Here is a 27,974-nt window from a genome sequence, read left to right as displayed (position 1 = left end):
CGTTAATTTAATGATCAATTATCTTTTGTTCACTTCTCTCTCTTCCAAAATGATTAATTTTTCACTTGAAATAATCATTCGGTACTTTAGATTTGGAGACGTGTTGAGAGGATTATTCACTAAGTGAGCTTAAGCCAACAGGTCGTTAAAAGCAAGCTGGCATCGCTATAGATTCTAATTTAGTAAATGACCAACGTATTCGTTTCTAAGCTGTTTTTCTATTTTTGAGTGTTCATTCATTTCCGCATCCACCAGTCATTTTGTGCATTTTTATCTATTTCATTTGATTCTTTTAATATTTTTTTACGAATGCATCACTATAAAGTTGTAACTTGTTAAACAAATATTATGAGTTGATATTTAAGTTCGTAAATATCTGATGCCACTAAGCAAGTTTTAACCGATGTTTATTCTGTACCTGCCCAGAGATGGTGGAAGAACAGTTACTCCAGTAACCGTCATGCGAGACACTCGTGACGTCAGAGCAATGCGCAGGCGTGTCGATAACATTTAGCGGTCAGCGGGTGATCGTTTCTGCAAGGTATGGAGTGATGCGATTGCTTGTGTTGGTGGTTGTGTGAGTACCGCAGATGGAAATTGAATGCAGTATTATTTTATTTCCATAAAATCCTGTGTTTTAACAACCTGCGACCTGGATTCCGAATCAGTTAAATTTGCGGTATCAGGTAAGATGGCGAAAGTTTACGAGCACATTTTAAATGTCAGGCAGTGTAGTTAGTTTTAAGTGGGCCGATGGAAAGTTATAACATTGTATCGGTGTTAAATGCCTAAAATGTTTTTTATGAATAAGTGAATAGATTAGTTTTCATTCTTAATATAGGTTGAACATTGGAAAAATGAGCCGTTTGCAATGTTATGATTATTGTAAAGTTGGTGAAGCATCCTGTTTTCATTTTGTGAAGCTGTCAGTTAGGTGTAGGAAGATTTTCGATCATTTGGTGGATCATGTAAGCAACATGAGTACGGAGAATGTTTCGTACTATAACAGGGATTTCAAGTTGCAAAAATGCATCGCCATTGAAATTTTTATATGTACCGTATATACATATATAGAAATAAAATTAAGATCCTCAAGATTGGAATTTTTAGTGAAAGCTGCAATTAGCATCTTAAGTGTAATACTACTTCATGAGTTGATAAAATGATATGAGATAGCAAATGAAGATTTGCCATCTGATATCATAAACCATATCATATTTGTCACTGGTTGAACTCCTTTGGTATTCAAGAAATGCCCATCCCATAAAAACATAGTAGCACAAGACTAGGAATTGGTATTCTGCCTCTTGATATAATAACGTATAGTGCGTTATGACCAAAAGGCAGTGCACATTGTTTAAAGTTGAAGATGAAAAATATTTTCATTGCAATCAATTGATATTAGGCATGCATCGACATAATTGTTTGCTAATATTGGTTATAATGCGCCTTTCAGTCTATTAGATTATTATTTTAAAGTCATAGTTTTCATCTTATTATATTGTTACTTCGAATATAGTCTATATATATGACACGAAGACATACAGAAACTTGTATCGTAACATGAGACTGTTCATTGTATGATAATATGAAACGAATATTCTTCCCACCTATAAACGCTTTATCGGTGGGAAGACTAATGAGGATAAACAGATGAGAGGTTTTTCATCAGTCATTTTTTTATTTATTTATATTAAAGTACTACTGTTATATGATATTAAAATGATGTTATATATATATATATATATTGTATATAAAACGTGTGTATGTGTGTGTGTCCGTTTACCTTAATGTCTATTAGCTTTCTAGATATACTGAGTTGCTTCTGTCTTTTATAGGCTAGAAATGCTTAGAATAAAAAAGAATTTCCCTTAGTACTAGTTTCGGTTTTATCCATACTATCTTAATGCTTGCTAAATTATAAACTAGTACTGTATTAAGGAAATTCCTTGTATTCTAATAATTTTTAATGCATAATAAAATAAATAAATAAATAAAAATTTCTTAATATTTTCTGTCTTTTCTCTCATTGAAGGTACTTGATTTTGGTACTTTTTTTAAAGTCATTCCTACTGTCGTATATCTCTTTCCCTAACAATCTACATTATATTCGCCTTGGAGATTCTGAACATTCACACTAAAAAATGATTAGATTCCCATTTTGTTGAATTAGCACAGTCTCTTTCATCCAACAGTAATCTCTCCTCCTCTCACTCAAATGCAGTCCTCAGTCATATAGCTCTTTTCACAAATCTTTTCTAGACATCCAAAGATTCCAACTTTCTACACGTTTCATTATCATATTTATGACATCACAAGCTTCCATAGGTTTTTATTATCATACTAAGGCTTACCATTCCGCCACTCATATTTTTCTGACTTATGTTGAACAACATTTGCTTATCTTATGCAATATCATCCTACTCAGGTAGGTTTTATGCCTTTCTGCAAGCTGATAGTTAGATAATATAGAAACTCTGCTCTAGAGACTAAACATATGTACACTTCCTGGCTTCAGTCCTCCAATGAGTAGGATGGTAGCTAGGTGTAGAAACTACTCTACCACTTATTGGTTAACATCCACACCCATTTTTGGTTTGAATGCAGAGATGCTACTCACTCAGCCAACAAAGCTGGCATTTGTGCTTCTATCAACCATTTTTCCTGCACTCTCACTCCTTTCTGTAGCATTAGCTACAATCCGAAATGCAATCTCCCCTTCTGAAATACATAAAAAAAAAAAAAAAAAAAATTGAACTGTATTGAGGTCTTATCAATGGGAGGCAGACTGAAGATGTCAAGGTTAAATTAATGTAGAAGGCATATATTTTCTGTACACAGGTAGAAAAAAAATGTGACTCACCTTATTATTAAATACTCTGCTTGGTATAATGTATATTATACTTTACAAGAAATCATACTTGGGGTTCGTTATAGTTGATGGATTGAGTGGTGGAGACAGAGAGCTGTAGAGTAGGTATCCTCCCTCGATGAGTCTTTGGACTCCTTGGAGAGATCACGTAATAATAATAATAATGATAATAATAATATTCTTGTTTTAATCCTATATTTTCTGGCTTCTGTATTTTCTTGGGTCTGGCTCCCACCGAAGAGACCTGAATCAAGTTTTTTTGCAGTATGGGATATTAAGGCACTTGATGTGAAGTCAGCAACCTCTATATATAGAAGTACACCACTCATGAAGATACTTCGCAGGTATAGAATTAAAACAAGAATATAATTTATTGTCAAATATAATAGCAGAAAAACTTTTCATAACTATCTCTCACTCAGAATATTTAATAATGATGTGATATACCTTTGTTCTACTTTTATATAGAAAATATATGATTTCTACACTTATTTAACCTTGGTATCTCTTTGGGTTTAACTCACATGATGACCTTTTAATTAATGTATGTCTGGGAGCTGCCCTGGAAGGCTCCTCCTGGTCTCTAGGTAGAGCAGTAGGCTTGGGTGTGCTGGTGGGCCTTGTCTGCTGCTGTTCCATGTTGAGCTGAGGCTTTAGCTGTGGCTGCTGGGAAGTTTTGCACAGTGTTTAAGGTGGAGCCAAGAGATACTTAAGAGACTTATTGAGTTATGTGAGAGTGATATTTTTAGGTCATTTATGAGTTTTTGGAATCCTGAGGATATTGTATCGATGAAATCCTTAATAAAGGTCAAACCAGTGGGTAATGATCCTCTCCCATAATGTTTTTGCCTGACAGGATACTTGATATAACTTGAGCAGCCTCTATATACAAATAAACTAGTTGTGAAGATGCTTCACACTCACCCTTCTGCTTGGGTATTGGATTAAAACAAGAATATTTTTTGTCACGTATACTATACCCAATTGGGAAAACTTTCCATAATCATAGTGAACATCCTATAATGAGTCTTTTGTGATATCATGGAAATTAGTGATTATAATAATGTACCTAATAACAAAGCCAGGTTGAGGGATAGCCAAGTAATTACCGTCTATGGTACAGCAACGTATAGAGATTTGATACATGTTTAATCAATAAAGGTGTTCTTTATATTATTTTGTTTTAAAATCATAGATTTTAATATGACATTCTTTATGTAAAAGATGCAACCTCATTTTCTCATTTGCATTGCCAGAACATTTAAATGTCTTTGAAGTGCTATTTAATCAACTCTCAGTTACTCTTCTGGTAATGCAAATTTTTACAGTAAAAATCCCTTCAAGTACTGTTTTGCTTGTTGATTTATTGAAATCATAAAACTGATTTCAGATTTTATGATTCTGGAAAGCAAGCAACAGTAACATATGCAAAGTATGTAAGAATGCTAATCTTGCTAATCAAAAATCTGATGGAGTGGTGAGAGTGAGAATGGTCAATGAGTTTAAGGAGTGGTATGATAGACTTTGTGTTTCCTAGGAGGGACCTCCCGCGATGAGTCTTGATAGACTTTGTGTTTCTTAGGAAGACTCTCCCACGATGAGTCTTGATAGACTTTGTGTTTCTTAGGAAGGACCTCCCGCGATATGTCTTTTGACTCTATGGAGACCTGAATAATAATAATAATAATAATAAAAGAAATATCAACCAGAGGAAAACTCATGTAAAAAACTTATTTAATATAAAATTTTCACCTAAGTAACATAGGCATCTTCAGTACAGAATCATAGAATGGCAGTTAAACAATAACAAACAATTCTAAGAACATTTAAGTAGCTAATGTAATATAATCAAATGCAGTCAAAAGATACACACACACACACACACACACACACACACACACACACACACACACACACACACACACACACACACACACACACACACACACACACACACACATTCATAAATAAAGTTAGGAATGATTAGCAGATCTTTCCTAAGAGACATATCCAATGGACTTCAGACCATTGGATCTGTTTAAGATAATGAAGTAAAGTGTCACACATTTCTTTATAAAGATATAAAGGAAATGATATTTATGAAGGACTTGTCTTGTTCAAGTAAACTATGTTTAGTGCTGATAGCATGCTCAGCAAGTCCAGACTGTTCAGGATCATGGTATCTAATATAAGATTTGTGTTCCTCCAAATGAATAAAAGCAGATCTTCTGGTTTGTGCAGAATGAGATAACTCACAAGAGCAAGGAATCTAGTAGACCTGAAAAATTTAAAGGTGGAAATGACCCTAGGAGAAGTGAGAAAGATGGAGATTTTTCTGATGGAAAAAAAAAAGGCAACAAAAATATTCAGTGGTTTTAAAATCTTTGCTATATCTTCAGAAATGCCTTGCACATAAGGGATAGGTTGCAAGTTATTTCTTCTATATTGGAAGATGTAGAAATATCATAACTGTTAAGTTTTTTTGATGAAAGAATCCTTAAAACCATTTGATAAAAAGTTTGATTTATTATGTTGTAATTATTTCTGTAAAAGTTCATTTGAAGAACAAAAAAAGACCACGATGAGTTAAAATCTTAATAGTTCCAGCCTTTTGATGAGGATGGCAGTGAGATTCAGCATGGATATAATGGCCCATATGATTCTTCTGAAAAACTGAGAATTGCAAGTTCCATCTGGTTGATGAATAAATAGAAGATATGAAAAGGATAATTGGTTATTTACTTCTAAGATAAATTGTATCCTGATATGAGTGCATTTAATTTTGAAAGAGACTGCTTCAACTCAGAGCCATTCCAAATTGCAAAAATATCATAGACAAATCTGATCCTACATGTAGTCAGCTAAACAGATTTAATTCTTTTATTGATAATGTTTCTAATTAGGATGAAGAACAAAAGAAAAAGCTTAGCACCTTCTTTTTGGTTGTCCACTTAGATTATATGGTCTTTCAAAAGTTCATAAACCAGATACTCCACCTCTAAGTGTTCCACCAGGCATCTACCAGATTTCTTGCTCTTGTGGGTTATCTTATTTTGAACAAACCGGAAGATTGCTTTTATTCATCTAGAGGAATACAAGTCTTATATTAAATACCATGAGTATGGACTTGCTGAGCATGCTATTGGCACTAAACATAGAGTTTATTAGAACAAGGCAAGGGTCCTTGATAAACATTTTTCATAAAAGATGCCCTATCTCTTAGTTTGCTTCTAACCAGCACCCTGTGTTCAGGCCATTTAATGCAAACTCGGTATCCAATTATGATCTCAGTTTGTTTCATTTTTTTTTTTTTTTTTCACATCATATTCACACATGAAAGATTGCATGAATTGATACCCATTTGCAGTATGCATTCTGATATGATATTCTTGAATGACTTCACTTTATGGTCTCAGGCTGGTTTATATTTCTCTCTTTTTAATATTACATCTATGCATGAAAGGTTGCATGCCTTACAGCACATCAGAGTGTGTGTGTGCGTGCACACATGCATGCAAGAAAGTAAAAGGAAACATGTTTTTTTGCAAAAAAAAACATGTTTCTTTTTTTGCACAGCTGAAGTTTTTTTGCAGAGCTGAAGTTTGTGTGTAGTTTTTGAGATAAAACACAAAAAGACAGGCTGTTCCAAAGAACAGAGGTAGACGAACTATGAAAAAGGAGGAAGAGGAGCAAGTTGAAAGCTAGACAGTAAATGAATATTGACCATCAACTACTTGGGTTCTTATAGTTTTGGAAGAAAGTGAAAAAATAATAGTGGTCAGTTCCAATGTTCAGCGAGCATGATAGCGACTTCCACCATCTTCCCTGGCTACACAAAGCCCGGATCTGAACTCCATTGAGAATGTATGGGACATGTTAGAAAAAAAAAACGGATCCAGGACCAAAGTCCTGTTCCATCAAATCTGAGCCAATTAAAGGACTGTTTAGGTATGTTTTAGTATAGAGGCAATCCAGCAACTTGTGGAATCTTTGCCAAACTGCATATCTGCTATAATTAATGGTATTAAATAAAATTTTTTATTTCAGTGGCTAGTACATATAGCATGTTCTTGAAGAGTTTCACCTACATTGTACGTGCAAAGGGGACAGAAATCAGAGGTCCTTGCTTTGAAGACTGAATATATGGGGTACTTAAGGGTCAAAGCTGTATAACTGAAAGGAGACCTCCACATAGCCTTTAAAGGAATGCCGAGAACCGACCATGGCTTCTGACCTAATGTCCATTCCTTACCTTCTCGTGGTGCACCCTGTTAGGTATCTACCTGGATACTGAACAATTGAGGATGGGCTGGCAATTTGGGATTTAGCTGACCAAATTGTATTCTTATTGGCTTAAACCAAAATACAAAATGATGGTAAAACATGACAGAATTTCATGCAGGCTGGGGCGTTGTCCTGTTAAATAAAGCCCCAATTTTTTTGCCAAGGAACCAGGGCAAACAGCGAAAAGTCAGCTACTAGAACAAATCAGAAAACACACCCCAACTCAACATCACCAAAGGTAAAGATCAGTACTATCAACACAAGAAGCCTGAATGGCAAAGAAATGGAGCTAGCTGACTGAGGAATTAGATAAGATAAGATACCAGATTGACATAATAGGGGTGACTGAAACAAAAAAAGACAAAAACCGGTGAGATTTTTCTGAGCAATAAATACAAAATGTTCTATTCAGGCAATGACAATCAAGGAAAAGAAGGAGCGCCATAGTATTCAACACAAAATACGAGGCTAATCTTCTTGAATGGCAGGCACTCTCAAGTAGAGTGATGTGGGCAAATATCAGAATGGGGAATTGGACAATGAGACTTATTTGTGCCTATGGTCCCACAGAAGGTTCTATTAAGGTAGAGGTGGAGAAATTTTTTGATGCTTTAGAAAAAGCGACCAACACAATGAAAAAGGAAAAGTTTGTACTTGTTGGGGATCTAAATAGCAGAGTAGGAAATGATTGTCAGACATACAAAATTATTTTGGGAAAATTTGGAGAAAAGAGCAAAGCTAATAATAATAATGGCAAATACCTGTTGGATTTCTGCTCAGGACATGGACTGGTTATTATTAACACCATGTTCTAACATAAAAATGTGCACAAATTCACATGGAGAGAAGAGGCAAAAGTCTCATTGACTATGTTATTGTCGATAGTGATGTTTTCTCCCTGGTGCAGGACACCAGAGTGTACAGAGGATTTGAAATTGGAAGTGATTACTATTTAGTCTTGAGCAGGATAAAATTGAATTTCATTTTGAAAAGAAAAACATGTAAGAAGGTTTTAAAGCGAATAAAAGTTGAGCAGCTATCAGATGTGAACTATAGACTAAAATACACAAAGATTATTGAAGAAAAAATGAAAGGACTTGAGAACAGGAACCAAACCTTGGAGATTCAGTGGTAAGCCTTGAAAAGAACACTGATTGATTCAGCCAGAGAGGCATGTGGTGAGGTTGTCTGTAAGGATAGAAAAATCAGAACTCCATGGTGGACACAAGAAGTTAAAGAGGCAGTGAAGGAAAAGAAGAAAGCATATCAAAAGTTCCTGGCAAATAACTCAGCTTGTGCTCTTAGAAAATACAGAGACAAATGTAAGAAAGCTAAACAAAAGTCATGGGAAGACTTTGGTAAGAACATAGAAAATAAATATCAAGAAGGTGGCAAGATATTCTGGAGGTTGTTGGAGAAGCTCAGAAATGGAGGAAAGAGTGTTGTAAAAGGAATTAGAGATGATAAAGGTGACATGAAAACTGAAGAAAAAAATATCCTTGAAGTATGGAGTAATTACTTTGAAAAATTGCTAAATGAAACAAGCAGTGATAGCACAGTGGTAAAAAACACTCAACAGGCATACAGTCAGGAATACACATCCATACTTGAAGTAGAAAAAGCCTTCAAAGGCTTGAAATGTGGAAAGGCAGCAGGAATAGATGATATTCGACCAGAAATGCTGAAGTATGGAGGTATAAAAGTCCTACAGTGGCTGCACTGCATAATTCAGAAAACCTTGACAGAGGGACAAATTCCTGAGGATTGGAGTATAGCTCTCATAGTACCCATATATAAAAAGGGAAATAAAAAACTGAATGTGAGAATTACAGAGGTATATCCCTACTTCTGGTAACATTTATGCAAGTATACTTGAAAAATGGTTGAGAAGAATTGTGGAAGAAAAGCTTGGTGAAGAACAAGCTGGATGCAGGCCAAATAGAGGCTGTCAGGATCAGATCTTCATTTTACGACAAATAGTTAAGAAATCATGGGAATATAACAAAGATCTGTATATAAGTTTTGTGGATCTGGAAAAGGCATATGACAAGGTGTCAAGAGAGAGAAGCTATACAATACGCTATAGTTATATGGTGTCAATGAGGCATTATATTAAGCAATACTTAGTCTTTATTTGAGTTGTTAGTCAGCAGTTAGAATTGAAGGAAGTACAGGAAGATGGTTTAATGTTGAATCTGGTGTGAGACAAGGATGTACATTATCCCCTCTGTTATTCATTATCTATATGGATCACATTATGAAGGAAAGTGGTATTAAACCTGATATCAAAATTGGAGATGTTAATGTCAGCTCTTTGCTTTATGCAGATGATGTTATACTTCTAAATAAATCTGCTACAAGTCTGCAAGATTCCTTGACTAAATTAAATAACTGTTGTAATAGATATGGTATGAAGGTCAGCAATAATAAGACAAAGACAGTGAAAATAGGCAGAATCATTGAAAATGTCAACTGCATTGTGAATGGAGAACCTATCGAACATTATTATTATTATTATTCAGGTCTCCATGGAGTCAAAAGATTCATCGTGGGAGGTCCTTCCTAAGAAACAAAGTCTATCAAGAATCATCGAGGGGAGGTCCCCCCCCCCCAAGAAACACAAAGTCTATCATACCACTCCTTAAACTCATTGACCGTTCTCGCTCTCACCACTCCATCAGGCAATGCATTCTATGGTTCAACCACCCTCCATGTAAAGAAACCACTCCTCACCCTCTTGCTCATAGATTCCTTTCGTAACTTCCAGGGATGGCCTCTTGTCATCACTCCTTCCCGCTGTTCAACCAAACGAAAAAACTACCCAGTGTCAACCCTATAACCACCTCTCAACAGTTTAAAAGTCTCAATCATATCACCTCTCCTTCTTCTATCCACCATACTCCGCAGTCCACATTCTCTCAGCCAATCCTCATAACTATCATTGTATAGTCCTGAAACCATCTTTGTTATCTGCCTTTGTACCCTTTGCACAGTTAATTTATCCCTTACAAATCCTGGGGACCAAATCTTAGAACAACAGTCCAAGTGTGATCTGATCAGGGTCTTATACAACGGAATGATAACTGTTTTATCTCTGCAAGTCAGTGTCCTTCTCATTATTGCAGCAGTCCTCTGTGTTACCTTCACCATCTTTGCAATATGTCCCCTAAATTTCAGGTTTCTATCAATCATCAACCCCAGATCTCTTGTCTCCCCTACTTCCTCCAGTATAACTCCTCCCATAGAGTATGCAGTGTCCCATCGATGTTTCCCAAACCTCAAGACCTTACATTTAGCTGCATTAAACTGACACCCCCATTCATTTGCCCATCTATCTAGCTTATTCAAATCCTCTTGCAGGGCTGCCGCATCTGCACTATTACTAATAATTCTTCCCAGCTTAGCATCATCTGCAAACAACTGCATATACCCTTGTAGTCCACTGACGATGTCATTGATATAAAGGTTAAACAATATAGGTCCCAGTACTGAGCCCTGTGGGACCCCAAACATTTCAGCTACTTAGGCATGATTTTTAGTGAAGATGGTAAATTAAATATGAAAATAGACAACAGAATCAACAAAGCTGGTATGGTAGGAAGTCAATTGAATAAATTCATATGGAATAAGAGAGAAATTAGTCGGAACACTAAATTAGCTGTATACAAGACACTGTTCAAACCAGTTTTAACTTATGGATCTGAGAGCTGGGTCAGAAGTAAAACACTTGACCAAAGACTACAGACATGAGAGTCCTGAGAAAGATTAAGGGCATGAACAGATGGCATCAATGGCAATATCATATTAAAAATGAGGATATTAGGAAAGAACTTTACATTGTCAGCATCCAGGAATGTGTTAACAGAGCTAATCTCAGGTGGTATGGTCATTTAAACAGAAGGCGAGGAAAGATTAGCAAAACAGGTGTTCTCTGCCAGGTTGGCAGGAAAACAACCCAGAGGAAGACCAAGATATAGGTGGATTGATATGGTAAAAAGTGCCTTAGACAATAGAAATGTAAGATCTGATAATGTTGGAGTCTTGACAAGTAACAGACTGATTTGGAGGAAAATTGTAGATAGGAAGTTAGTAATGATGCAAATTTTTCATGTAGTACAATCATATCCTGTGATTATACTACCGTACACCCCTTGAGGGTACATAGCAGGAATTTAATGATGATGATGATGACATATTATTATTATTACACCTACATGGACTCAAAAGGCTATTTTGTGAAAGGGGCATGCTAAATGCGATACCAATACCTGTGATATTATATTTTAAATTCATTCACTTTTTTCACTCATGATACTCTCTAGGGACAAATTCTGATCACCAGTCTCTGTTTACAAAACACACATTCTTTGCTTTCTGTATATTACTCTATGCAGTTTCCTGGGAGGTCTCTTATTTTTAATGCTTTCATCCTTTGCATACTCCTTTTCAATAACTTATACATCTTAATTATAATATTCCTTCTTCTATTTACCAGGATCTACAATCTTACATGCTCCCAATCTGTCCTTATAACTTATATTCCACAGCCCTGATATTACCATAGATATGCATCTCTGCATCTTTTGTAAGATGTTCATGACACCATGAAAACCAGGTATGTGGACTGTAGTTTGAATGTGGCCTGATTGAAGCCTTATACAAGGGAACAGTTGTTTTATTGTCCTCGTCACCATATTTACCACAGTATCCTAGAAATTCTTGGTTTTCTTATTCAAAATTCCAATAACAACCATGGAGAGCAAGCGTCTGAAGGTAAAAAGCAAAATTGCTGACCAAACATACTGGCATAAGGATGATGCTATTTACATGTTCTTGAGTTAAAACATACAAGAGCATCATCATCCACAAAAAAGCAGACTTGAACTTATTTGGAAATAAATATGTGATGGGGGGGACTGGGGGTAGGAGAGTATTAAACCTAGTCATAGGATCAGAAGAGCTATCCATAACCAAAGAGACAACATTGCCTCCATTTGGTGAAAGTGACCATGTAGTCTTGACTTGGTAGATTGTAAAACATGAGGAATATTCTATCAAGAAGGGCTATTTGTGGAACTACAAGGGAGGTGATTATGACATGCATAGGAAAAAACTTAAATCTGTACCATGGCATAAAACACTGCAGGGTAAGGATGATAGTAGTGCATGGGATGTAGTTAAGGTCATCTAGAGGAAGTAGCATTAAATTATATACCTAGGGTAAGGTAAGGAAGATTAATCGGGTAGGAATTAGATGGAGGAGTGATACCATTAAGCATGAGCACAAAAGAAGAAAATGCTATGGATGATATATAAAGAGAAAGGTGACCAGCATGGCAAAGAAAGCAAAATCAGATTATGAGAAGAATCTAGCTGAACAGGCCAAAGGAAATCCCAAAGAGTTCTTTCATTATGTGGCAAGTAAGAGGAAGATTAGCCTTAATGAGTGATGATGGTTACAAGGAGACATAAGCAGATAAAATAGTTGAGTTACTGAGTGACCACTTGAAAGATATATCATCCTAGTAAGGTTACTGTTTCAATCTATTTAACAGACACTAATGTGGGAAGAGAGGTGGATGAATTGGAATTAGGAAATTGCAAAATCTCAATGTAAATACAGCTGTGGGATTAGATTGGATATCAGCTAGGTTTTTGCGAGAACGTGCAAGGAACTGGCAATGCTTTTGACTAGGCTGTTTAATTTAAATCTCAGCTCTGGTAGAGTTCCAAGGGAGTGGAAAGAGGGCAAAATAATTCTTTGCATAAGAGAGGTTCTAAGACTACAGTAGCAAATTAGGAACTGAATTTTTGGATCTCTTGAGGGATAACTTTTTTAGGCAGCGTGTGTTGGAGGGAATACAAAGAACAAGAGTTTTGGATTTGGTAATAGCATCAGAGGATCTGATTGTGACTAGGATGACATACTTGTCCCCATTGGTGAGGGTGACCCTGTAGTCCTGACTTGGAGGATGAACAGGCATGTGGAAGTATCAAAAACAGAAGGAAGTTATAAGGCAGGCGACTATCATAGAAACCAGCTTGTAGCAGTATAGTAGATGAAAGAATTTGAAGGAAAGAGGGGCCATTATTGCATGAAAGATACTCAGGCATGGTGGTAAAAGTACTAGAAAAATTGGTAAAAAAAGAGAAAAAAGAATAGGTAGCAGTGGCGGCCCGTGAAGTTTTAAGTGGGGTTGCTGCCTATATAAAATAATTTTAAAAAATTAATTTTTTCCTAATCAGTAACCAATTTATTAATAAATAAATCTACAGATTTATTTATTAATAAATGGTTACTAATTAGGTAAAAAAGAATGATTTTTTTTAAATTCTGCATAGGCAGCACCCTACTTAAAACTTCACGGGCCGCCACTGATGGGTAGATAAAAATATGATATTGTATGAGGGTCAACATGGCTTTGTGAAGGGTCAGTAATGCCTTAGTAATTTACTAACTTTTTATAATTGAGTAACAGCTGAAGTTGGATAAAGGAAGTTGCTACATGATGATTTTGCAAAGGCATTTGACAGATTACCACATGGAATACTGTTATGCAAATTAGAACAAATGGGGATGGATATGACACTGATTAAGTGGATAAGAGGGTGGCTTCTGGACAGATATTAAAAAGTATATGGAGAAGCAGAATCAAGCCAAAAAGTGACCAGTGGTGTGCCACAAGGTTCAGTGCTGGGACCATAACTGTTTAATTTATACATAAATGATATAGGAAATAACCTGAAAGGAAATATTCAATTGTTTGCTGATGATGCAAAATTAGGTAGAGTAATAGTTAATCAAGGTGATGTGGAAAGCTTGCAAGATGATTTATATAGGCTGTCAGTATTGACAAAAGTTAATGGGTGTCAGTTTAATGTTGAGAAATGTAGTTATGTATTTTGGGATAAATAGATTACAGTCTGTGTATCACATTGATGGCACTGTACTGCTGGAAATAGACAATGATACAGATTTAGGGGTGGTGGTGGTGGTAGACAGAGAGTTAACGTTTAGAGGACATATTGCTAAGGTAGCCCATAAGATACTTGGCTAGTGAAGAACACATTAACAAGTAGAGATAAGGAAGTTGTCATTCCTCTTTATAAGGCCTTGATACACCCACATCTGGATTACTGTGATCAAGTCTAGTCCCCTGGGTTTCTTGGGGGATGAGAAAGCAGTAAAGGTGAAGAGAATTCAGAGACAAGTGACAAAGATGGTGAGTGTCCTGTAGACTGATCCCTATGAGGATAGATTGAAGGGTGCGGATTGCAGAAAGTTGGTTAATAGGAGAAAAAGAGGGGATATGATAGAAACATTTAACCTCCCTACTGGCCGAGGTGGATGAAATAGTGAGACCAAATTGCACTTCTTATCCATATTATTCAATGGGTGTTACAGAATTTATCCAGATTTAGCTGGACATATATAGATGTCATGGCAGATTGGGGGATTAAGTTGCTTAAATTGTTTTATAGGAGAGATGCAGGGGAAATATTTCAGGACTTGGCTAGAGGGACCAGAACAAGGGATGATCCCTGGAAGTTGAATAAAGGTGTGGTCAGTAGGAGTGTGAGGACTACATTTTTTGCTTGGAGAGTGATGAATGAGTGGAACGGATTACCAGAGTCAGTTGTGAGTGCTTTTTCTGTTAATAGGTTCAAGGAGAGGTATGATACGTTGAATGAGTCTTCAGACTCCATGGAGGTGCCCGTATAATAAAATACCAGCAGTGATCGACTCAGTCTCTCTAAAGGTTGTTGGTATCAGTGAAACTTGGTTAACTTAGGAGGATGATTTAACAGGAATAGGAATTGAAGGGTATAGCATATTTTGCTATACCGTCCCAGGATAGGGACGGTAAACATGGTGGTGGAGTATTATTCATGATGAGAGATGAGTTGTGCCCTCTCAGGTTGGAGAATCTCAGTAAAAATAACACTAATGGCTTTAAGAATATAGGATGTGAGATAGATGTTTATAAGACAAGATATTTGGGATGTTGCTACAGACCAGGGAATATAGATGATGATAAGCAGGCAATGTTTAGGCAAACTAGCTTGACAAGTGCAAAATGAGCAGTGATTATGGGGAACTTCAACTATAGTGATATAAACTGGGCAGAGTCTCCTCTGCCCAGTTTATATCAGCATTTCTTGAGGGATAACTTTCTTAGGCAGCATGTGATGGAGGGAATACAAAGAACAAGAGTTTGAGATTTGGTAATAGCATCAGAGGATCTGATTATGACAGATGACATACTTGTCCCCATTGGTGAGAGTGACCCTGTAGTCCTGACTTGGAGGATGAACAGGCATGTGGAAGTATCAAAACAGAAGGAAGTTGCAAGGCAGGTGACTATCATAGAAACCAGGTTGTAGCAGTATAATAGATGAAAGAATTTGAAGGAAGAGGGGCCATTATTGCATGAAAAATACTTAAGAAAAAATTGGTGACAACAGTGACAGATTACAGGGTGTTCGGGATAAATTTGACATATTTATAATTAATTATATTTTTCCGTAAGTTACATGTATTAACACACACTTCTCTTCATTTAAAAGTTTGGACCCTTCTTCATTCATATACAAGATGTCAGAAAGGATGGATAGCTGGAACCCACCTGAATCATGGAAGAGAATAACTTGTATCATGATGATTCGTGCCCGCCATCAAAATAAGGATATTACGACTGCTGCCCAATGCTCCCTGAATACAGTAAAAACAATCAGGCATGAACTAGAGACTTGCAATGGTGACTACGAGGATGTAGCAAGAAGAAAGATCCCTAGCAGACGATCTGATTGCGTTCGTACAGCAGAATTCCTCGCAAATCTGCAGGAACAGGTGTTGAAGAACCCTGGCATTGGAATTCGGGCTTTGTTCGTGGAGTTGCTAACTGTAGTCAAGCCCTGGATAACAAGGGTAGCCAATGGTAGGCCGTATGTATGGCAGCAGGATTCGGCCCCTTGCCACACCTCTGGGAAAAGTCAAAAATGGTTGTCTGAAAATTTCTACGACTTCACCAGTCCAAATGTTTGGCCTCCAAACTCCCCAGACCTTAACCCCATGGATTATTTTGCATGGGGCGCAGTTGAAAAAGACACCAATCGCACTTCCAGTAATACAAAAGCCCAGTTAATGGATAAAATTAAAACAGTTTTTGCGGCCCTTCCCAGGGAGACTGTAGCATCAGCTTGTTCGAGGTTCCGAAGCAGAATTGAAGCTGTGATCGATGCTAATGGTGGTTATTTTGAGTAAATCTTGTTGATAGTATTGTAATTAACTCTGCCTGTAATGTTTTTTTGTCAATTCATTAAATTTAATAGATACAAAGAAGATTTTCTTTTTCCTTACGAAACTGTCAAATTTATCCCGAACACCCTGTATATACCTCGAGTGAAGAAGATAAAGCAATTTGGAGTCAAATGACAAATTCCTCATCCATTTGACTCCATATTGCTGGAGGAATAAAAGGGGAATTGCAGAAGAAAAAGAGATTATGGAAGACATATAAAGAGATGGGTGGAGAACAGTTGCATGAGGAATATAAGGCTCAGGCTAGGAGAGGGACTAGTATTGTAAGAGAGAAAAATTAGAATACGAGAGGAGACTTCCAGTACAATCCAAGGAGCTTTTTTTTGCTATGTGGCAAGTAGGAGGAAAAATAATAGGGGAACAGATTATCTTGTTGGATGGAAATGGGAATTGGGTGACCAAAGCTGATGGCATAATTGAGCTATTTAATGATCACTTTATTAGAGTATTCCATCCTGATACTACAGGCTTTATTCCTCGAAGGATAATGAGTAGTGAAGTGTTAGAAATGAATGAAGAGGATGTTTTGAATACTGAGTGCACTAAATGTCAATATGGCAGGGGGACTAGATGCAATTTCCCCACGTGTTTTAAGGGAATGTGCTATAGAGCTGACTGTACCATAGCTTTAATGAAAGTCTTGCAATGGGGCCAGTTCCTGGAGAGTGGAAGGAGGATGAGATAGTACCATTGCATAAAGGTGGTAGTAGAATGGATGTACAAACTATGGGCCTGTTTGTATTTCTTCTGTAGTTGTTAAGATTTGGGAGAAATTCATAAGTCATATGCAGAATTGAGCAGGCAAGGGTAATGTTATTGATGCTGTCCAGCATAGATTTGTTAAAGAGGTGTCCTTCTTTTAGTAATTTGGTTTCCTTTTACAGTAGAGCAGTTGATGTGGGTAAAGTGCACACTGTCATTTTTTGGATTTTTCCAAGGTATTTGACAGGATGCCATATGAAAAGTTGATTTTTAAGTTGCATCATATGGGTTTAGATATCAGGTTAGGGGATTGGCACTCTGATAGATATCAGACAGTTGTATATGGGAGCGCATTATCGAGGAGTAGGAAGGTTACAGTGGACCATTGCTGTTCAATCTTTATGTCAGTGATATTGTCACAGAACTACAGGGGAGGTGTTCAGTTGTTTGCAGATGATGTGAAGCTTGGGAGAGTTATTAGGAATAGTGCTGATGTTTTGGGTATTCAAGAGGATTTAAATAAGCTGGAAAGGTGGGGAAATGAATGAGGATGTCAGTTTAATATTACTAAATGTAAGGATTTAAAATTGGAGATTTGCAGATGGGATGCTTCGTACTCACTTGGTGGAGTTATGCTGGAAGAAGTGGAGGAAGCGAGGGATCTTGAGAGCAATTGTGGATAGAGATTTGAAATTCTGAGGACATATTGCAAAGGTTGTGAAGATATCTCAGAGAATTGTGGCAGTGTTGAGGAGAACATTGACTATGAGAGATAAGTGTACTGGTCCCATTGTAAAGCTTTGATTAGATCATATCTGGATTTCTGTGCACAGATCTGGTTATGGGATTTGAAGGAGACAAAGTAACCTTGGAGAGGGTGCAGAGACAGATAACAAAAACGATATCATAAATTTAGTTTAATCCTTTATCCAAGTGTGAGCAAACAAAGTTTGCGCCTGAAAGTATCTTCAGAACTGGGGTAAGGTGGTACAACATCGGGCAACTCGTTGCAAAGGTGGAGCAAGTAAACATCACTCCTATCTCAGTATCTCCCATAATGCAAAACACATCTTCTTGCGGATTTATCCAGTGTTCTGCATTAAGGGAAGGGCCACTACCCAGACTAGTTTCGACCTTTATTGAGGTCTCTTCAGTGGGAGCCAGGCCCAAGTGGAGATACCAGGCAGAAGCATTAGCAAGGTCATCTCTACCTATAGGAGTTGCCAAACGGTGTGCTACCTTTTTATTAAATTATTCTGGATTTAGAGAAAGATGTCGAAAGTTTATTTTTCACTTGGTTAGACTATAATAAATTTTGTTTAATCCTTTATCCAAGTGTGAGCAAACAAAGTTTGCGTCAGGACTGGGGTAAGGTGGTACAACACCGGGAAACTCGTTGCAAAGGATGGAGCAAGCTTCCCTTAATGCATAACATTATACATATCTGCAAGGAGATGTGTTTTGCATTATGGGAGATATTGAGATAGGAGTGATGTTAGCTTGCAATGTGTCCACCTTTGCAATGTGTTGCCTGGTGTTGTACCACCTTACCCCAGTCCTGAAGATACTTTCAGGTGCAAACTTTGTTTACTCACACTTGGATAAAGGATTAAACTAAATTTATTATAGTCTAACCAAGTGAAAAATAAACTTTCAAAAATGATATACTATACAACATTGGTTATGAGGATTGACTGAGGGCATGTGGACTGCAGATTTTGGTGGATAGAAGGCAAGGGAGGTGGGATATGATCAAGACATTTAAGCTGCTGAAGGATTATTATCGTATTAACACTGAGAAGATTTTCATCTGGTAGAATGAGGAAAAGGAGCAAGGACAAGGAAGTTGCAAAAGGAGGTGTTGAGTAAAAGTGTAAGAAGTAAATTTTTTTTGCATGGAGAGTGGTAGGAGCATGGAATGCATTGTCTAATCAGGTGGCAAACATGTAGATTGTGGATGATTTTAAAGAGTGGTATGATAGATTTTTTGTTATCTAGTGTTGACCTCTCACTATGATTCATGTGACTCCATGGAGGTCAGGAAAATAATAATAATAAATGTAACAAAATTTTCAACTCAGGATCAAAGCCATTAGAACTAATGAAAAAACAATTCAGTTCAATGGTAGAACAGTGCAACACTTGACAACAAAGTGATTTTTGTTTTTTTTTTTATAAAAATGCCTCAGCTTTCTTTATAGTATTTTAATCTGAAAAATGAAACTTCTGTATGACATAAATTGATCATATAACTGTTGACATGCTCTTCAAGATGAGAGCAATGCTCATAACAGATGTGATTTTTATCTTTTTCAATATATATTGGTACTAGTCTTAAGTTTGACTAAAATAACATAAGAAAAAGGTGCAAAACACTCTGTAAGCATATATTTTTTTCATAGCTAGGTGATTTATGAAAAGCATTGGAAATAAAATAATACATAGAAAAGGTGAATTTCGATTACATTACAATGTATGGTAAAATCCTCTTATTGATTATATCATTTTGATTCATTTTCATTAGAAATTGACAATTGAGAATAATGTTTACATTGCTCAATTGGACAAATGCTTTTTGATTGGAAAATAAAAATATTAAGTATGAATTTCATCAATGATATGAGGAATATACCTCACATTAGCGATGAAATGATTGAAAGCAAATTAACTGATCTCACACAGAGCCAACGGGGCTTTCTTCCTCCAAATTAACCCTACCTTCTCACAGCATAGCCTACTTCTGCAAACAGGACTCTGATATGCTTGGTAAGTAATGCTGCTAGAAAGGCAAAACTTCCTAGTTGGAGGAAATGCCAACTAGACCTGTAGGTGGCAGGATGACTTTCATTGCCTGATGGAACATCATCCTGCTTATTAGTGGCCAAGCAGCTGCTACCATGTTTGGTCTTCCAAGCAAGGGCTTGGATTTCTCTCCTCCTTCCTGCATGCATATAGATGAAACTCTTCAAGGATATGCTATTTGCAGTGCACGAATCCAGATCCTCCCCATTTAGAGGATACAGCAGTTAGTTCTATATGTAAATGACCAGATGAGGCCTAATTTGCATCCAATAAACTGACTAAAGGTTTCTTGCATCCTAGAGGATTCAAACTCAGCATTTTGACAGCTCATATGCCATATTAGAATTTTTATATTTTCTGAGGACCAGTAAGTAATTCGTTTTTCAAAGGACAGGTGCTAGCCCATGAACCACACTTGAGGAAATGCTGGTCTGTGCTATCAGCTACTGGATGAAGTGGAGAGTGTTAGATTTGTGAAGTTTTGGGATTCCAAAATTAGGGTAGCTTAGTATAGTCACATTTTAGCTTGTTAATGATTTCATTTGACAAGAAGTAGCCAACCAGTGTGGTTGGCTGAGCTGGCCAGCCAGGCTGACTAGTTAAGGATGAACCAAGAGTTCATTTATGCATAGGTTATGTGCACGTCAGTGTGATTAACAAGATGTAGGAGTTGAATGTGAAGTTGAGGTTAGTAAATAAGATGAGGTATGTGCAATAGAGATTCAATGGTTGATGGATGTAAATGGTAGGATAGAAAATGAGTATATATGAAAGAATAGCCCAGAGAAAGAAGTTATGTGAAAGAGGAGATAGTAAGTTAATAAACCTTGGTTATTAGTATTGCACGATATCTACATGGAGTCCAATTGCATGAGGACAATCTACACCACCTATACACACAATTCACCAACCACTAATAATGCACTACATAATACACCATCTACATACTATACTATCTACCATCCACTAAGTCATATTTTTGTCTGTTAATTGTGTATGTTCTTTGGCTGATTTGCCTGTATGCAAGATAAAAAAAACAACTTAAGTTTCTGGGAGAAAACAACTTAAACCTATGTACTAAAAGCCTGTATAAAGCTTCCTCTCATCATGGAGAATCAAACTTGGGTCTTTTTTTCCAGTAGAATGATGCATTTTCCCATTCCTCCATCCATTCTACAGAAGCATTTATGAGAAGTAAATGAGCAGGAAAGTTAGATGGTGGAAGTAGGAGCAAATAATTTAGATGAAGAGAAGAATGGATATCATAAAGTTGTTGAAGAAAAGAAGATATAATAGCCTATTAGGGAAAGTGCTTACTCAGTGTATTTCAGATATCTGAGGAAGTGGAGATTGAGGTATTGTTGAGGAAAAGATGGCAAAAATGATGAATGGTATGTTGGTAAAGCTGTGTGAAGTAAAATTTGTGAATGTGTGAGATGAGTGAACTGCATAAAAACGGATTGCTGGAATGGGTTTGGGGTGAGTCGTGTCAGGTAAGAGTGAATGAGAGATCTGAAGAAGCAGGAGGCAATGTCAAAGAGACAGAGAGAAGTGAGCTTGAGAGAGAATATGTTGACAGCAAGAGTGGAGTAGGGAGGGAGAAACAAGCATGCAGATGAAAATGGAGACGTCAGAGTGGAGATGTAGCATGCGAGCGTCGACACTGGAGGTAGTAGTGAATGTATAGTCATCAGCCAACACATTTATTCTCTTATAGGTGGGTGAGCTATAAGGGGCTCGCACGAGCCCTTTGTTAATTTTTTCTCAAATTTGTGAGCCCCTTGTTCTTGTTTACTTTTTTTATTTTTTCAAAAAAAAAAAAATTTTTTTTTTGAAACATATTAAGCGACAAACTCATATGGTAACCTAACAAAAATTAATCTGTTCGGCAGTGTATAGATTATTTGGAATTATTGTTTCAACTCTTCTATTACAAATGCACCCCCAAGTTTGAAATTAAAATAAGCGCATGCGCTATCTTTACCCTTCTCCTTTCTGGTAGCCAATCAAATCTTTTATAAAAGATTTCATTCTTATTATATTTTGATAGTTAAAAAATGTTTTTCTTATGTAAGATAAATTAACACAGTTGATTGTGTGCAAATATTTCATGTTTAGATCATGAAATATTTATTTAAAAAATGATAACCTTTAGAGATTGATTCTCCTCTCATACTTTTTGATTTGAATTTGTACACAAGCTGTATTAATAAAAGTTTTTGTGTGAAATACGGCTTTTTTTTTTTCTTTTTTTTTCTCGACGATGTGAGCCCTTTGTTAAAATTTCCATAGCTCACCACTGCTTATAGGGAATAGGTGAGACTGTTTGAGCCCAATCTAACTTTTGAAAACAGAGTGGGCAATTCAATCTCCATTAGTAGCCAATTAGAGAGAGCTGACCCAAGACTATCATTAATTTCAAGTGGTATCCAGTGAAGAGATGGCTAACAAGTGCTGCCATCTTGTGGTCCCTACTTCTAACCAATTTTTAACTTCTGAAATAGTGTGGATTCTACAGTTGATTTTCTTGAGTTTATGGAACGAATAACCCGAGTTTCCTGGGAAGGAAAACCTGCTTGCCCATGCCAGAGATCGACTAACTCATGAACCAGTCAAAGAAAGACTCAGAAAGTGTTCCTCTAGTCAGCAACTAGAATTAAATCTAAGCCAGCCTAGTATCGAGGAGTGCAAATTCCACTTCCACACTCTGTGATGGTTAGTCTAAAGAGGATGGTGTTGTAGGAATCATTTGTGTAGGGGGGGGGGAATTGTAATGATGAGTAGGAAGTATGGTTAGAAGTCACTGTTCAAATTGAGTTAGATTATGAATGCTAGGAATAAGAAGGAAGAATTTATGGTAGTGATTGAGTTGATTTACATGAAAACTTGCTATAAGTGAAACATAGTTAGATTAGGATGATCTTATAAGGAATAAAGGTGGAGGCTTATAGTGATTTCTTTGAGGATTGGAAAAGGTTAGAGATAAAGGAGAAGTTGATGTGCTGTTCATGATAGTAAAGAAATTGTGCACTCTCAAGGAGAGTTGCATGGATAAATGTCAGCAGTTTTGAGGAAGTATGGTATGAGGTGGAGGTAGACAAGTTGGGACATTTAGAGGAATGTTATAATAGGTTTAGAAATGTGGAGTACGATAACAACAGAATGTTTAAACGAATAAAAAGAGGATCGTTATAATTGATTTTATTCACGAGAATATAGACTGAAATGAAGCAGTAATATCTCAGCAAGGAAAATGAGTTTCTGGAATTTTGAGGGGATAAATGATCAACTCTCCTGCTCAGTCCTCCAAGAAGTCCAAAGACTCATCATAAAAATAATCTTGTAATTTCACATATGGTCTTTCCTACAGATACTCTCATATGGCTATCTACCACCAGTTTCAGTACCACCTGGCTCATTCACTTTCACCCACCAGAGGCAAATTCATTAACTGTAACGTCTGTAGATGCCATAATCAAATCCTCCTTCCAGCCACGTACTACATACAATATGTGAAGGTGATTGCAGAAGATATGTATCTTGGACATAAACTTGGAATGAAGAATTAGGTGGAAACGAATCATTGTGGCTTTGGAAGCTATTGAAGGAAGATTTAACAAGAGTAATCTGTGAATACATACCAGTAGTTGGGGGGGGGATATAATTGGTTAAAATAGATGAATGGTGAATTAAATAAGCATTCTGGAAGAAGATGTTATGGAGAGGACAAAGTGGGATGCAATAATCACTTACACAAGAGGTATAAAGAACAGGCTAGGAGGGTAACATGTTTGGTAAGGAGAGAGAGAGAAACTGTAGTATGGGTAGTGCTTAGCCAACTGCTCATGACAGGGAAATTCTCAGGAAGATTTTTCTAGCCATAAGAAAAAAGAACGATTATGAGAAAGTGATATTAGTGGATTCAATTTGGAGACAGGTAGTCTGCAAAGGATATAATCAAAGTATTTCATGGCAATGAGCATGATTTCTTAGTTATTATTATTAGTGATTTACTATTATTGTTACATGGACATTTCCATGTAGTCGGGAAGACTCATTACAGAAGGCCCATGCTAACTGTCATTCACATGATACCTATCATACTTCTCTTTAAACTCATTCGCTCTCAGAGCACACTTTCAACTACCTTGACAATCCATTCCAGTTGCTCACCATTCTCCAAGCAAAAAATCTAGTCCTTACTCCTTGCTACCACACACTTTCATACAACTTCTAGGGGTGATTCCTTGTTCCCCCCTCTCTCTCTCTCTCCCTCCCTCCCTCCCTCGGATCTCCTCATGTCTGAGGACTTGTGACCTTCCTGATGATGCTTCGCCATTTCTTTGTCCCCTGTGCTTCTCTTATTGCTTGTTCTAGTTTACGCCCTAGTGATTCTTGATATTTGATCAACCTACCAGTTGGGGGGGGGGGAGGTCCTCTTTTTCTTTTCTCACAAGAGGAAATAATTTGAACACATGTGTCCAAAATATTGCACTATTCTCTTGTAAATTATGTTTATCAGTCTTATGTGGATATTCAGTTCTTCTAGGATACTTTTGTTTGTTCATTTTTCTGTCTAAGATACTCCTAACAATCTTCTCCAGCACCAGAGCTCGAACACCTCAATTCTTCTTTTGTCATCTTTTGTTATTGTCCAAAGCTCAGAAACATAGAGAAAGATCGAAAAAACTGAGGTTTCTAAAATCTTAATTTCGATCTTTTTAGAGATATAAAGTGCCTGTCTTTCTAGATCTTAATTAAATCAGTCATTGCTTTCTTATATAGTGCTATTCTTCTTCTTATCTCTTTTTACATCCATCTTTTTTTTTTTTTTGTTATTATCACTCTAAGGTAGTTGAAATTGGTGACAATTTCAATTCCTTCTATATCTATCTCTTCTGCATTGTTTAAAATCATTATTTTGGTTTTATCTTGATTTATTTGTAAACCATGGCTTTAGCTTTCCCATTCTAATTGATTTAGGATGGATTTTAATTCCTGTTCATTTGTTGCTGTTATCACTCACTGTGTTATCTGCATATCATAGGTTAGTGATTGTTTGGCCACCTAATTTCATGCCTCCATTCCACTTTTCTAGAGATTCTCATTTGTTAACCTTTTTATACTTTATCCTTATCCGTTACCCTTTTATATAGTCAGTTAATCTTAATTCCTTTTCTCTACTTTCAGTATATTATACTTATACTTGAGATTTCTAGAAATTTATTTGATTATTCCCGACTGCCACTAAAAATCTCTAATTGGCATAAGAAAATATTTTCCAGTAAAGCACCTCTATACAGTTAATTACAGTCGTGGCTAACTCCTAACATAAAGTTCGTACCAGGGTTTAATTTCTTTCCTGCTTACAGGATCGGATTTATTTGGGAAGAGTGCAGTTGCTAAAAAGATCAGACGGCACTTCTTATTAATAAAACAAACATATTTATTCACACTAGGACAATAATACAATGTGTACACTTAAATGATGTTACTATCATTTCCTCTCAAGGCTAAGCATCAAAATTAAAACATCACATAGGACAACTCATAGTCATGTTATAGACATCAAAGATGTAGATCATTAGACAATTAATTCTGTATATCAATTAACTATCAGTTTCTCTCAGAGCTAAGCATCAAAATTTAAACATCACATAGAACAACTCTCAGGCATGTTACAAGCATCAAATACGTAAATCATCAAACAATTAATTCTGTATATCAAATAACTATCAGCCCATTTTCAATCTAGGAATTATCATGCTTTGACTAATAAAATCTCCAATTCTAACTTTCACAAAAAGAATGTAACACTCACTTAGCAATCAACCTTTCACACCATATTACAATTCTAAATTCTATAACTTTCTTATCAGCTCTTTTAAACCATTTCAGTGTAATACAACGCAAGCTTAAACTTTCATTAACACCTTTTCAAATATTCTAAAAGCAGATTTACTTCATACGAATTAGTTTTCAATCTATTAGATCTTTCAATCCTATGAATTCAGTCTCTCCGACATCATAAATTAAGAGAAAGTTTTGGACAAAAAAATTCAACTCACATTAATTCTTTCATAGGCACAATTGCACTTTAATTGTATCTTCTCTTCGGGCTTATCCTGGATCCCCCTGTATTGTTACGGCTTGCTCTATTTCTTCAGACGCATCATGGAAAGTGTGTTCACCTCTGGAATTTCTTGTGGGGCTGGGGCTCGATCTTTCGGAGTAGTAGGCACTCGGATGTAGGGTCATCTTGGTCCCGGGCCACTGGTCGCTCTACAAGGTTTCGCCTCCAGTTACCCTCCACAAATTCATCCAGGATTCTATGGATCGACCTCCCCCTCTTCTCCCTGTGTCACGTCTCCCGATGCATGATAGTCAATGCACGCTAGTCCATTTTTCCCAGTCGATCCACCTTAGTCCATTCCTGATCTTTTTATTTCGCCTCTCTGGACCTTGCGCGAAGTTTCTTAGACCCCAAATATTCCCGTGCAAACTTTGAACTAAGGTCTGAGATCCCCATACCTATCATGTGCTAACTCCTTTCCTTCTAGAAGGTTCCGACTTCTATCTCCCTGAAGTGTAGTTTAATCCCCTTTTCAGCATAGTGTAACAGCTTCTGATGTATACCGCCTCCTTCTACTATCGGCCTTGATGGCAGTGTCCCACTGCTTTGGTTACAATGGGTTTCCATTCTACCCTATACCAAGTGATACATCAAATATATTTCCGAACTCTAAGGTAATTGCCCCTAAACTTCTATTTTTAGATACTTGTTTACTTTATTTTAGTATGTTTAATTCCTTGGGGTCTCTACAGATGGGCATTTTATTACTTATGTAGGTAATTCTAGCATACTTCTGCTCTCTAAGGGATTTTCTTTTGAAATACACGCTCATATATTTTCTATCTACAGTATCATGTAAATATTTCTGGGCTAATTTTATATGGGCTGATATTATTGTTTACATCTCTTATATACAATTTTACAATTCTTTGAATTTCGGATGTGACTCCTGTAAAATCGATGCAATTAAACAATGTAAGAATTATGATGTTGCAGCGAATTTTACAGCTTTAGCTTTCCCATTCTAATTGATTTAGGATGGATTTTAATTCCTGTTCATTTGTTGCTGTTATCACTCACTGTGTCATCTGCATATCATAGGTTAGTGATTGTTCAGCCACCTAATTTCATGCCTCCATTCCACTTTTCTAGAGATCTTTTCATTATAGTTTTGCTGTAAAGGTTGAATAGTAATAGTGAGAGTATGCATCCTTGTCTTGATCCTTTTTCAAATTGAAATGCAGGGACACTGAGTTTTCAATTCTTACTGAATTCTTACTATTGCTTGATTTCCTTGATATACGTTCTTTATGAGTTACTAGATGGTTTGGTATTCCTGATTCTTGCATGATATCCCATAAAATATCTCACCTCATGCAGTCAAAGGCTTTGAAGTAATCTATAAAGCATAAATAAAGGCTTAAGTTGAATTCCCTTGCTTTTTCAATTATGTCTGATGCTAGATATGTAATCTCTAGTTACTTGACCTTTTCTGCATCCTGCTTGTTCTTCTGAGATCTGATGGTCTATAAAACTTTGTAATCTTCCCTTAATAATGTGTAGTAAAATCTCACATACTAGCAAGATTTTAAGGGCAATGGTGTGGTAGTTTTCATATTTGTTGTGATTGCCTTTTTTGTAGATTGGGATAACGGTGGAACTAGTCCAGTCATTCAACCATCTTCCAGTCGTCCAGATTTTGTTGCATAAATCATGTATTCAGTCGAATGCATTCTATCCAAGGTTTTTCAGCATTTCAGCCAGTATTGAATCAGAACCTGGGACTTTGTTATTCCTTAATTTTTTGATTACTTGTTCTACTTCACTTTTGAGGATCTCCAGTTCCGTTTCCATAGCTCCTTTGTCTTCTTATTGAATAGCTGGGTCCTTGTAAAGCTCGGTGCATTCGTTTTGGTTTG

At 36.6% G+C, this 27,974-nt stretch overlaps 1 protein-coding gene across 1 annotated transcript in view; it reads left to right on the top strand.

Moving 5' to 3' along the window:
- The first annotated feature begins 528 nt into the window (after positions 1 to 528).
- The window catches only part of LOC150097730 (protein numb-like), a 356,060-nt gene continuing 328,614 nt past the window's right edge, over positions 529 to 27,974 (top strand). Inside the window, exon 1 of the mRNA XM_090406728.1 lies at positions 529 to 686. Within this exon, the coding sequence (XP_090262854.1) occupies positions 602 to 686 (85 nt within the window). The 5' untranslated portion in view covers positions 529 to 601. The remainder of the gene's footprint in view (positions 687 to 27,974) is intronic.

This window comes from Typopeltis vanoorti, chromosome 17 (assembly GCF_054136105.1).
Source record: "Typopeltis vanoorti isolate ZY-2024b chromosome 17, IOZ_Tvanoo_1.0, whole genome shotgun sequence".
In the NCBI taxonomy this organism is placed as follows: Eukaryota; Metazoa; Arthropoda; class Arachnida; order Uropygi; family Thelyphonidae; genus Typopeltis; species Typopeltis vanoorti.
The sequence above is the reverse complement of the archived record's forward strand: the minus strand, read 5'-3'. Positions and strand labels throughout refer to the sequence as shown.